Source organism: Sparus aurata, chromosome 13 (assembly GCF_900880675.1).
Source record: "Sparus aurata chromosome 13, fSpaAur1.1, whole genome shotgun sequence".
In the NCBI taxonomy this organism is placed as follows: domain Eukaryota; kingdom Metazoa; phylum Chordata; class Actinopteri; order Spariformes; family Sparidae; genus Sparus; species Sparus aurata.
Genome location: NC_044199.1, coordinates 22,057,153 through 22,070,750, shown reverse-complemented (window position 1 = coordinate 22,070,750; position 13,598 = coordinate 22,057,153). Strand labels below are relative to the sequence as shown.

Sequence of the window (13,598 nt, the reverse complement as noted above, 5' to 3'; positions counted from 1 at the left end):
GAACCACCACTCGAAGCAACGAAGAAGAAATCTTTATTAAGACCATCATCAATCAGTGCGTTTACATGACACTCAAGAAAACCGAATTACTGCGTTAGTCTGACTATGAACGGATTTTTAAGATGCATGTAAACACCGTTGTCTGACTAAAATCGGACCAGATCGGATTTCTCATAGTCGAATTACACCACGTAGATTATTCGATTCAAAGTCGCATTACTCCTGCATGTATACGTTTCCAGCGGATCGGATCGGATTTTGCGTTCTGCGCAGGCGCAAGATTTTTCCCCGGGGCCGTGAGCCGGAAGTAGACGGACGGCAGCGGCGGTGGCTTTCCTCCGAAATCACGGCAAGAAAGAGCGCCAGAGTGCACATAGTTTGTGTAATTATCATGTACACCATATACGAAGTGTACAAAGATGTAGCTTCGTCTCGCTCTTCGTATGCCATCTTTCTTGAATGCCGAGGCAGCTGGTGACGTAAAGAGGTCAGCCGGAGGTGCGCCATTAACACTAGTTGACATGGGTACAGCGCCACCTAGCGTACCGGGGTATGACATGCTTTCGGCCAGTAATTCGATTTTCTCACTGGCATGTATACTCGGATAATTGCAGTTGTCCGACTGAGCAGCATAGTCGAACTATGGCTGTAATCTGACGAAGCTGTGCATGTAAACGCACTAATTGATAAAGACGTTGCAGTAATTGGCTGCTTCCGAAGCTGTGCAAGCACTTTCCAACAAAAGAAAGACTTTTGTGCCAAGCCAAGAGCGGCTCTACCCCCAGCGATCGCAAGCGGTGACTTCCCCACTGGGCCTTGGGTCAAGACTTTCATCAACCCTCAGGCCGCATAGTTCCCAACTCTCCAGACAAAGTAGGCTGAAAATCTTGCAAACAGCTGGATTCACACCCATGAAACACGAGTCGGTGTCTTGGGTTCTGATTCCTATCTTTTGAGCTTAAGAGAAATTCGGTTAGGGTCTCGTTAGTATTAAAATTACTCCCGTAATATTTAAAGGCTAAAAACCCGACCTGTAATTTCACCATCCGCCCATGATCACATAACCCTTGCTATTTTACTCATCTAAATTGCCATTTCATTTATTTACCCTGAACTATTTAGTAAATAAACATATTTAACTGTATGTCATTGTCTGTGCAGGTTTGTGCATGTGGAGAACTGATAGGAACTATGCAGAAATCACTGCTTCAGATTAGGGATTGAATATATTGATTTGAAATTGATTAGAACTGTTCCAAGCTAAACTTGTCCAGTCGGATTTGATTAATTCCCTCCGGATTATTCAAATAGATAAAACAAAGGAGGTGGTGCCCCATTTACGAGTGTGCTATCAATCGCCAGTGATTACAGGGTATATACAGCAATTCTTAAGTTGAATTTAATACCTTTTAATACCTTTTTTAATACCTTCACAATATTTTTCAACACCAACATGACTTCGCAGTGCAACTGTAGTGGCAACCTTTCGAACTTCAGTGTTGGGGGTAACCAATTATAAAGTACGGATTACTGTCATTTTGTTACTTAAAGGGATAGTTAGTGTTTTTTGAAGTGGGGTCATATAAAGTACATATCTATAGTCAATCTGTTCCCTACCATAGTCACCGATCAGCGCAGCCTCAGCTTGGAGAAGTATCCCTACGCATTAGCGCAACTGGGCAACAGGTGATCTGTGAGCGGCGAAATACAGTGCGAGGCCCAGTTGCTGGACGAGAGGTTTACTTTCAATAAAAACGAAACTTAACAGACCCTAGAACCTCCGTATCCCTACGCAAATGCAAAGGGATATGGAGGTTCTACGGTTGAGAAAATGAAGTGCCAAAAGAAAGGCCAGTCTGACGGCAATGTAAAGTGGTGTGAATTTTCTCTTTACAGCGTGAACTTGAACTGTTATAGATTTTTTTAGGTGAGCCTTGTTTTAGGTGGTTAAATTTAGCTTTTTCTCTGGACCCCGTTCACTGCAGTACAAAGCTGAGTGTCTGGGCTGGAGTGGCTCTCTACTTCTCCAAACTGAGGCTGCGCTGATCGGTGATTACGGTAGGGAATAGATCACTATAGATATGTACTTTATGTGACCCCACTTCAAAAAACACGAACTATCCCTTTAACTTTCGGAGTGAATAAGTGTAGTAATGCTTACAATTCAAAACAAGTACCTATTATTAATGGATACTTTGTTACCTTTTTGCCTCAATAAAAACACTGGCCTATACACAATTATTTGTTATTTAATCCTAACCCAAGACAAACAATTATTTCATTGCTATGTGTAGGAAGAGCACACACCATTTCTCTGGATTTTGAAAAATAACCCTTTAAATGGTGACCACTTGTGAGATTTTGGAAAAAAAAATCATTTTCAGAATTTCAGAATCAGAATCTAGGACATGAGACAAAATAGTGTAGAAGTTGACATTGCTGCTTGAAAATATGTTAATCTCTTGAGCATTAGAGAACTTTGCTATTATTTTTTTATTATTATATATTTTTTATGGAAACAGAATCTGTTTCAGAGGTCAGTGGGCCACATGACATGGAAGCTATTGAGAAAAAAATCATAATTTCTGCATAATAATATTTATCAAAAATAGTGGAAGAAGCACTAAAGTACAATAAAAAGAGCTATGTCTCATTCGTCCAGTTTACTAATACAATTTGCTGCTGGTTTGGAGTCACTGGGTCACGTGACATGGAAGATATCGAAAAAGCTGCATCTATTTTGTATTAATATATTTTTGCTAAGTCATTTAATGACGTTTAATTAACGACGGTCCCTAAATCTGTCAGCGATTCAGTGCGAGGCTCTGGGAGGTGAGCTAACCATCCTCCTGCTGAACCTCAGTAAAGTCGCAGCTGGACCCGAACCCTAACCCGAGGATGACATGGATTTCAGTCACTCAACTTAAACGGTGACTTGTAGACATTATTCAAATAGCAGTAATGACAATAATAATCAATTTCAAGGTTACTTAAGGTGTAGTGCTTTCACTGTGTGCAACTTAAATTCGCCATTCGCCCGTGATGTTACACCTACAAAAATCATGCGGCAGCACTGAAAATCCAGCAGCAGAATGCATGTAGGGGAGAGACATCAGATAACCTTCTGCAACGATTGCAGGCTCTTTGGTGGAGCTCTGCTTTGAATGAAGTTCAGACGTGACAAATGAATGGACTACTTGCGGAGTGACATGAAGACATGAATCATAGGCACAAAAAACGTTGATAGCGGTGGCCGGTCATTATGTTTACCAATACCCCACCTGTGCCTTGCGCACACACATCCAGGTCTTTTTACAGACGTGGCTATAAGCCTCTTGGCCGTTACAAACTACTATCCTCGATACCTCTCAGGTCCTACTCGCACATATAATTTATATAAATAAATTCATGCGATTTTTAGGAGATAGGCCTGCACTTATCACAAATGGAAAAATACAACTCATATATATAATAGTTGGACAGTGGTTCAAAAATTTAATACCTCGTCAGATGACGTTTATTACTTTTTAATTCTTTTTAATTGGCTTAATTTTTGCTAATTTCATTTACTACCTTTTAATACCTTTTACAACCCCGCGGACACCCTGGATTAATTACATGTATAAAAGTAGTGTATCTCCTACAAAAGAAACAATTGTTTTGTATCCTTGCCACTTTATTCAAATGTTTGCCATTGGAGTCGATTTGAAGTAAATTATTTGCAATTATTGATATTATGTTTTTCTCTTTAGAGACCAAAAGCAGAAAAGAACAATGTGGTAGCTTTCTTCTATAAAGAATTGTGCTAAATCGGTAGATGATATTATAATAATAATAATAATCACATGCCCCTGAATCAAAACAAATAAAAACTGAACCGTGGCAGACCTTGTTATATCACTGAATATTGTATAAGTGTTAAAAAAAAAGATTCTTATTCTTCAAAGTATTGATAATGAATGGTATTATGATGAAGCTTCTGATTTACACTTATACATGCTGCAGTAAAGTGACCAGTGAAATCAATCTAAAACCATGACGGTAAGCATCAACCACAGAAGAGACATGAATATTATTAACTTAACTTATATTACTGACTAAGCATGACTGTAAGTGTGTGTGACTGAGCCCACCTTTTGGTCCTTTGATGAGTTTGATCTCAATGATGGTCTCCAGCATTGGCCTGCGGCGCCGCACATATAGCCGGACAATGGAGCCTGCAACCTTCAGGGCTTCAACTGCTTTACTGTGAGAAACTTCAGACACGTCTGAATCGTTCACCCGCAGGATGCAGTCGTTTACTCTGGAAGAGTTACAGTGTGGATTATTGATGATAATTACTGCTAATAATTAGGAGCAAGACTGCACCAGCTGGTATCCAACCCACCAACACACACATTACATTCCTGAATACATAAACACCCATTTCCACCAGTCTGAAACTGAGTGAAGAAAAACATCTGCCATAAAACATTAAATATTATTATTATCTACAATTCAATTCTGTAAGATACTATAACTACTGTATATAATCCTTATGCAGTCAGTATTTAAACAGTTAACCCAACAAAACTGAGTGAAGAAAAACATCTGCCATAAAACATTAAATATTATTATTATCTACAATTCAATTCTGTAAGATACTATAACTACTGTATATAATCCTTATGCAGTCAGTATTTAAACAGTTAACCCAAAAATGACATTTTAGCCACAAACATTACACCCCCATGCAAATGGAAAGTTGGGTGAAGTTTGAAAGAAAGAAACTTTTCCGGAGCTTCACAGCAAAACAGCATTGCAGCATTCTCATAAGCAGCTGAAGTAGCTGGGGACTTTAAAACATGGGAAAAAAATCCCATACATCAAATAGCTCCATACAGTTCGTCCAAGTATCCTGAAGCCCGAAGCCACAGTTAAGATTTTGGCTTTGAAAAGGGTGTAAATGTTGTTAATAATGATCATACATTTACTTTATTAATTTAGCACTTTTCATGATACTCAAAGACACTTAACATCACATTATAAAAGGACCAATGGAAACCAGAAACCGCATCATCAGAGATAAACAAACATATTAAAAAATATAGAAAACCCATAAGACATTAAAAGCCATTCTGAAAAGGTGGGTTTTGATCAATGATTTGAAACGTTGATAGGTCGGTGCAGGATGCGTTTGGGGTGAAAATTACAGAGGGAGGAGGCATCAATGGAGAAGGCTTTGTCGCCCCAGATTTGGCACTTAGTTGTGGATGTATTGGAGTTTATTCAGGATTTTGGATGTATACCATAAAGAATGCTATTGAAATTGTAATTTCTGGATGTTGGCATGGCACCCAAAGGAGGAGAGTGATTGACTTAGACAAGCTATGTTTTTGAGGTGGAAGAAGGCACTTTTGGTGATCTGATTTACAGGATGTTCAAAGGCTGTCGTAACTGTCTCAGACAGTTTCATTGATGTATTTATTGTGTATGTTTCTGTTATAAGTGCATTATCATTTAAGGTCATAAAGTCATTAAAAATGTATACATGTGTCTAAAATGTACTGAAACATATCTGTACAAGAATTTATTGCAGAATGTAACACAAGTTTAGTTGAGTAGCATTTTGGGAAATGTGATGTCATATGGTGAGATCACTTCAGTGGCATTATGGGTCAGAACAGCGTGGCTGTGGATAAAGAACATTGCAACACCAGAGTAATGTTATTTTACATGTGGTCCAAGAGGTGCACACAGTAATTTTCTTTATATGTTTAATGCTTACATGTAATATTGTTAATTCACCTTTGTATGGACATTAATGGAGCATTTAAAGCTATTTTATTTTATCTCAGCACATGTCAGTTATGCTAATGTGTTTACGACTGTTTAATGGACATTGACTTGTGAGACTTTGGTAGTGAGTGGAATTTGCATGTGAATCGTGAAACTTTTATGGCCTTTTATTTTTGTTGTAGTTGGGGGTGGTGAATGATATTTAGTGTTTGTCCTTTGGGCTGAGGATGTTATAGCGAGTCACCCCAAGATATTGAGATTGAAGCTGGAGAGTTGATGTAATGCAAGACCAGTTGAGCAGACCAGATCCAGAATGTGACCACAGCTGGCCTTTCTGGAACACCACCTTCCCCTTAGGGCAAGATTTGTCAGTGTATGTGAATCCTGTGGGTGAGGAATGTTTAAAAGGGAAACAGTCAAGAGGTTTGTGCCTGTGTTTAGTGAGGCAGTGGTAATCTAATTTATTGTCAGTTATGAATTCATCAGGATGAAGCAGTTATGGTTGAATGGACGTGTGTTGAGCAAAGCCAGTTTCAGTTGATGTTTAGCGATTGGTTTTAAGGATTGAGGACGAGAACAGATATTGGACAGATTCACCTGTTGTTTGTTGCGATGATGTAATTAGGAGGTAGAATGGGACCACAGTGAGGGGATGGATTTTGGGAATGAGAAGTGGTGTGTGAACATGCTACCAGAGCCTCTGTGTGTAGGACGGTGACCGCAAAGAATTACATCATGTGTTCATGCATTGCGGGAGAAGGTGGTTATTGAGTTGACGCAGAGTTGAGGCAGAGTAAAGCAGCGGTGTAGTCCGATGGGGCAGCCCTAGCGCAAGGCTAGCATTAGCAAGTGGCCAGTAGCCAGGTATGCTGGGAAGGAGAAGTGTTGAGCACCCCAGGAATATCCATTGGATAATCCACAGCATAATAGCAGCAGTAGCAGCACTCAAGCAATCTGGTGGGGAGGAGGAGAGATGTACAGGAACAGTTGCCAGCTAGTTAGCCATATGATCCAGAGAAAGTAGGTCAGCCTTGAGTAGTGATGGCTAGTAGTAGTAGTAGTAGTAGTGTCAGTGACTGAGATATCTCTGGGTGGACTGGGGTTGAAATTCAGCCTGGGAGCTTGGTTTGGAGAGGCCTTTTATCCGATCGCATGACGGAGGCAAGTGGAACCATAATTTTAACATGAAAACTTTATTTGCACTATAATAACTACAGGAGTGGATGGGCTTATTGTTTCTGTGCGACTGGAATTGGAACATCAACATATGACATCTTAATATAATTCTATGCAAAGACCCAGTCCTGCACACTGCACCTGGCACTGTTTTTTTGGTGGTTCCTGCTCCACTTTCCTCCTCCTCCTCTTCATCCTCTTCCATCTCCTCCTCCTCCTTCTCCTGTCCCTCCTCATCTGTCTCTTCCTCCTCCTCACTCCTATGACTGGCATTATCCTGTCCCTCTGCATCAACTCCATGACTGACACTAGCCTTGTCAGCTAATAATAACAATAACAGCAACAAAGATAAACGTTATGGCACTTTTGCAAAGAATTCATAAAAATCAACAAAAGCGCCACACACACACTTATTTGAATTTATCCCACTCCACTTTCTTTTAATGACTGACTGAGCGGCTGAGCATTCACATTTCAATAGAAACAAGGATCAACTCAAGTTGGGAGGGGCCGCTCGTATCCCCCCTTAATATGCAAAATATTAGATTGACCCAGTCTGGTGTTCCACTCTGTGCCACCTGCGGCCGTTTTATGGGGTAAAAAAAACGTTCCGACCACCGGCCGGTTCGGCCTGGAACAGACTGGCAGTTCAGGAATACTCCTGAACCTCCCGATGGCCAGCCCGCCCCTGCCACCGGCCCACCAGCCCACCGGCCCACCGGGGAAATCTCCGGTGTCCCCGTACGCCAGTCCGCCCTTGGTGGAGGATAAGCAGGTGTGCCTGTGTGACATGCAGACTGACTGTTTGACAATTGAGTGGCATGATGTTGAAATTATGCTGTGAGACTAGCAGAAGAGGAAAGTCATTGGCTGGTAGATTGATTTGGTGAGTGATCCAGTAAAAATGTTTATCTGGATTGCAGTACGAGATTGCCTGCAGACACAAAACTTAAATCAACTTGACATTCCAAGTTGAGAGATGTTAAGTTAAATGGCAGAAATTTGGCTCACAAATAGAGTGGCAACCAGTGTGTGCAAGCACCTGCCTTCTTGATCATCATGTTTTGGTGTGAAGCTCCAAAAATGTGCTGTACACTTTGGTTGACCTTCCACCTTCATGTTGCGAGTACGTAAAGACTGACCTTTGATGGGTGAACTTTTCTTTTAAGTAGGTAAACAATGAACTCCTGTTGGTGATAATAAAAAACTCAAAATTGACAATTTCTATCAGATTTTGTAGAATCTTTCAGAGACATAATGTTGATGTTACTGCAGGATCAGTCCTGACTACATCTAGGGTTTTACCTCTTCAAAAAAACAGACGTCATGAAAAACAGCTGTAATACTCAAGCTAATATTAATACTCAAGCAGTCTCTTAAGCAGAACTGTGCATTATGTATGCTTAGTGCTCTGCCACAGTGTCCCAGAACAGTGACATGAAGTATGTCTGGCTTTCATAATGCCATAGAGAACCACAGTCCTATCAGAGATCCTTCCTCACAGAGATTAGACTTTCCTTCCGTCCATAATGCATTAATCTTGCTGCCCACCGTGGAGTGGCTGACTATCGATTAAGTGTGATTTATTGTGCCCTAGCCTCCTCGACAGACCACTATAGACAATGATCTGATGAACTGTATTTACACACCCTGTGTTCATTTAATAGGACTTTTACAGATGATGGGTCACCTGAAATAATGTATACCACAACTACTTAAACAACTATTTAGTTATGTAGACCATCATAGCTCGGAAGGAGAGTACTAAAGGTTCATTATTGTATGTTTTAACAGAACTGCCGAAATAAATGGCTAGTGCTTAGTAAGATTAATCAAGCAGAATTTAATCCATGTTCATATATATATGTATAGAGAGAGATATAGATGAGGTGGATTTACAGGATTAACTTCCTTAAAACACTTCAAAAGCACGAGGCACACAAAAAATTACACCGTGGTACAATACATACATTTTTTTTTTTTTTTATATATTTGAGGGTAGGTAATCCAGTGAAGTAGTGGGAGTAAGCACTGTATCCAGTCTCCAGTGAGTGGTGAGAAGTATTATCTCTAAGTAGTCCTCTTTAAAAGGAGATTGCTTGACTGACTTTTTTTTTTTTTTTTTGCATTTCAAAACATTTTTTTCTTGTCAGGTCTGATAACTTTCCGTTATTTCTTCATAAAAAAACCTATGAGGAAGTGACTGACCTCAGGCGTCCATCCTCTGCTGCAGCTCCTCCAGGGATGATCTTGGTGATGAAGATGCCAGGGTCATCACCAATGTGTGGGTTATCTGTCCCTCCAGCAATGCTAAAGCCCAACCCTGAGTTACCCTGCAGCCATGGGAAGCAGTCAGTGACAACACAACTTTAGCAGGCAGAACTTAATCTCTGTGTAGGATTCCAAAATGCTAACACATCAGCTGAATGTTTCCAACACAGTTTGATGACAACTGCCTTAAGCAGATTGTATTGAGCATCCTAGTATAGAAACAGTCCATCTGCAGATGTAACAGAGGAAACATGACTTGCTGCTGTTAGAATTTTAATGTTTACATTTTTGTTAGATGGTGTTCAGGTATTACAGCTGACTCAAGATGAGGTGTGCCCATTGTCATTGTTTGAAGAAATCTTTATAGGTCACTTGATTGTAAAACCACATGATGATTGTCATATAACATTGGCAATCATCTCTGCATTGAACCCACCCCTGAGGAGCAGTTGGCACCCACTGTATGGTGCCCAGGGACCATCTCTAGTTCTATGCCAGCCCCTTGGTCATGGTGCTGACAGGAGAATTAACCTAATATACATATTTTGATTGTGGGGTTAGGGGGGAAACCATACCTGGAGGGGAGCTAAGGAACTTCTTCCGGTGAGGCGCTAACAACTGAGCCACAGACTTTACAATGAAATACTGTATTTATAAGGCAGCAGGTTCACACCATCTCTCAGAGCAGGAGCTGCATTTGTTGGCACTGCACAGAAAATGCTCTGGATGCCTACTCACAAAATTAAAGTCAAGCTTTCCTTAAATTGTTCATGGGAATAGCAGCTTCTCTCGATTACAAAACCCAATAATTTTAGTCTTACAAACATCATCTCAAAATTCATATGTTGAGCTGATTTAATGTTTGAAGGGTACTGGTGTAGAATGCCAGTAGACACATCTAAATGTGGGTTAGATCATACATTGCTATGCTTTGATGTCATGGTAAAGAAAAGGAAAATAAAGCTTAACACTAGTCTAGGTACATAAATCCGAACGGGTCCCACACTATTCATACTAGGAATGAAAGGACCTCTCTCATCCATTTTAGATAGAGGCTCATTTCATATACACAAAGCCACACACAGTGTGTGAGTGTAGACCCTCTCATGAGGCAGCAGGGATGTTTATCACCATCTTGAAAGTTATATAAAGCCTTCAGGAGACCATCTCACTGTACCACCGTGCTGAGGAATGTTCTCATAGATTTTCTGAGGTTAAATATAGCTGTGGGATATATGAGATACTCACCCGCTCTAGAGTGATTTCCTCAAACTCATATTCAATTTCTGTGCCATTGACCTGAGGAAACAGACAACAGATTGAGCCATGACCTTCACTCGAAACGAAAATACATTGAAAATTATTGTGAATATATTCAAAGAGGATGATGTCATGTATTGGCTCCACACAAACCGAACACTCCACACATTTAAATGTAAGCTGACTGCCACTTATACTAAATAGTGGCCCCATCTCAAGGAAAACCATTTAAAGTGATGGTTAATAAACATTTGCTATTTCTGCAACACGGAGATTGGCTACAGAGCAGTCAGTCTCCTGTATCTCACTGAGATGATTAATTAGCAGCGAGCGCTTCCGTCATTATGCATTCATACAGAAATAGCACACGAGCATATGAGATGCTGCATATTATATTCCCTGTTGGGCATCATGTCTGAATAGCATCAGATATTATTGGAACTTCATATAATTGTAAGGGCCGGGACTTAAACGCGTTAATTACGATTAATTAATTACACAAAAAATAATGCGTTAAAAAAATTAACGCATTTTAATCGCACTAATTTTTGCACCGCGGAACGTTTCTCACTGGATGAGTTTCAGGGGTACCGATTATACTGGAGCACCAACAAACGTTCATGCATAGCGTTCATGCAGTGTTGGGCAGTAACGTCGCTACAAGTAGCGGCAAGTAGCGGCGTTACTAGTTTAACTACATTTCTCAGTAGCGTGGTGGTAGCGTCGCTACTTTCTGAATGAAATAGCTTTTCAGTAGCTTAGCTCTTTTATTGACCAAGTAGCGCGGTAGCGTCCACACAAGCTACATTTTTATGAACACCTCTGAAGTTCAGCGCAGCGGAGCTTTCTGTTGCGGTCTGAAATGAAAGGATAAGTCGCTGATGCCACCGCCACACATGGCCGTGTATGTGGAGCCGACAGAAGCAATTCCGTATGACGGTGACACCACGGACTAATCCTTGCATACAACGTCTCTGCTGCACGGGAATACAGACAGGTTAGCTTCAGTGAGTTCCGTTACTTGATGGAAAGATGGCAGAGGGTGAGGAGGACGGAGACGAGTTGATCCAGAGGGATGCAAAAGACAAACTTGAATAATAAACAAATACAGTAACAGAGAAACATTACTCTGAATTGTTACTTTTGTAATTTTTAACCAGCACAGGATACAGCAAAAATGCAATTTCTACAAAACCAAAGTATGGTGATTAGTCAAAATGATTAGCTTAAAATGTATGTAGATATAGCTACTACTACAGAGTGGGCCTAATAAAAATACCACTTTTGAAACTGCCAGTTATATGAGACACTAGTTGATGGATAGAGTACTTTATTAATCTCAAAGGGAAATTAAAGTGTTACTGTCAGGCGGGGGGTTAAAGGGAAGACTATGGAAAGGGGAAGGTGGACCCAAATGCAGTTACACGAGAGGCAAGGATATGGGGAAGCAAAAAGCGAGCTTTATTTTAAAGCTGAAGACAAAAACACAGAAGCAGACAAAACGGGGGCAAGAGGCAAAGTAGCAACCAAAAACAGCAAGGCAAAGTAACAACTAAAAAGCAAGACAAAGTACAAAGAAAAAGGCAAAGTTCAAATCAAACATGGAAAGCTCAAAACCAAAACGGGACTTGAAGAACTTGAAGAACTTGATGAACATGAAGAACATGGACGTCGACAGGGGCTGACAAGAACAATGACCAGACAAGGAGTGAAGGGAACACAGAGACTAAATACACAGACACTGATGACAAGACGAGGAACAGGTGAGGTGGACCAACAAGTGAGGTAACGAAGGGGAGGAGCACATGAGAACATGAAGGGAACAAAGCAATAGACAGAGGGAGCCAGAGGGAACATAGGAAAATACACAGGAGAACTAAACCCTCTGGCCTTGTTAGTTTTTACTACCCTCTCAGCTTGTTCGTGGCCAAAAATGGCCACCAACAGATTGAGTCTGTAATTTTTGGGATTTTGTATGTTTTTTGATGCTTTTTCTGCATAAAATGTTTAATTAATATCAGTTCTTGTCATAAGTACAAAAAATGTATTCATTTTTAATTTTTTAAACCCTCAAATGCCAATTTGTTTGTACAATGCGCTTGTTGGAAAACTACCACAAAAATGATTACTGCCTATCTTCTCAGTGCTACCGGTTTATCTTGTATTATCAATAACACAGTCTGAGATATGTAACTGATTAACAACAACATTGATTATTATGCATTGTTATTTTTGTGCAGGGAAGGCAAAGTAGAAAAAACTCCCTCTCAGCTTGTTCGTGGCCAAAAGTGTCCACCTCCTGTTTACATTTTCAAAATGCTATAAAACTAATATATATATTGAAAAAATTCCATTTTTTTTACCAGTTTTTTAAATTTGCATCAGTCCTTGTCATGAAAACTAAAATTTCATTCAAATTCAGAATTTTAACCCTTTAAATGCCTATTAGATAACATAATGCTGATGATTTGTAAGGGAGAATAGCATTAAATCAGCATGTTTTTACAAAATAATACATGCTACCTAAATTATTCTTTAACCAGCATTGCAGCTTAATGTGTGTCAATAATAAGCAGTATCAATGATTTTTATGCTTCATTAGTTTTTTGTGCAGTGACAGAAAAACATAAAAACTCCCTCTCAGCTTGTTCGTGGCCAAAAGTGTCCACCTCATGTTTACATTTCTAAAATGCTATAAAACTTATACATATATAAAAAAAATTCCACTTTTTTTTCCCAGTTTTTTAAATTTGCATCAGTCCTGGTCATGAAAACTAAAATTTCATTTAAATTCAGAATTTTAACCCTTTAAATGCCTATTAGATAACATAATGCTGATGATTTATAAGGGAGAATAGCATTAAATCAGCATGTTTTTACAAAATAATACATGCTACCTGAATTATTCTTTAACCATGATTGCAGCTTAATGTGTGTCAATAATAAGCAGTATCAATGATTTTTATGCTTCATTAGTTTTTTGTGCAGTGACAGAAAAACATAAAAACTCCCTCTCAGCTTGTGCGTGGCCAAAAGTGTCCACCTCCTGTTTACATTTCTAAAATGCTATAAAACTAATACATATATAAAAAAAAATCCACTTTTTTTTCCCC

General features: G+C 39.7%; 1 protein-coding gene across 16 annotated transcripts in view; it reads right to left on the bottom strand.

Annotated features, from left to right (window-relative positions):
* dlg2 (discs, large homolog 2 (Drosophila)) overlaps positions 1-13,598 on the bottom strand; it is a 216,801-nt gene that overhangs the window by 125,520 nt on the left and 77,683 nt on the right. For all 16 annotated transcript variants that reach the window (XM_030438654.1, XM_030438657.1, XM_030438655.1 and 13 more), the window contains 3 exons: positions 10,474-10,524; positions 9,163-9,287; positions 4,134-4,303 (listed from right to left, as the gene is read on the bottom strand). In XM_030438654.1, coding sequence (XP_030294514.1) covers positions 4,134-4,303; positions 9,163-9,287; positions 10,474-10,524 — 346 coding nt within the window. The remainder of the gene's footprint in view (positions 1-4,133; positions 4,304-9,162; positions 9,288-10,473; positions 10,525-13,598) is intronic.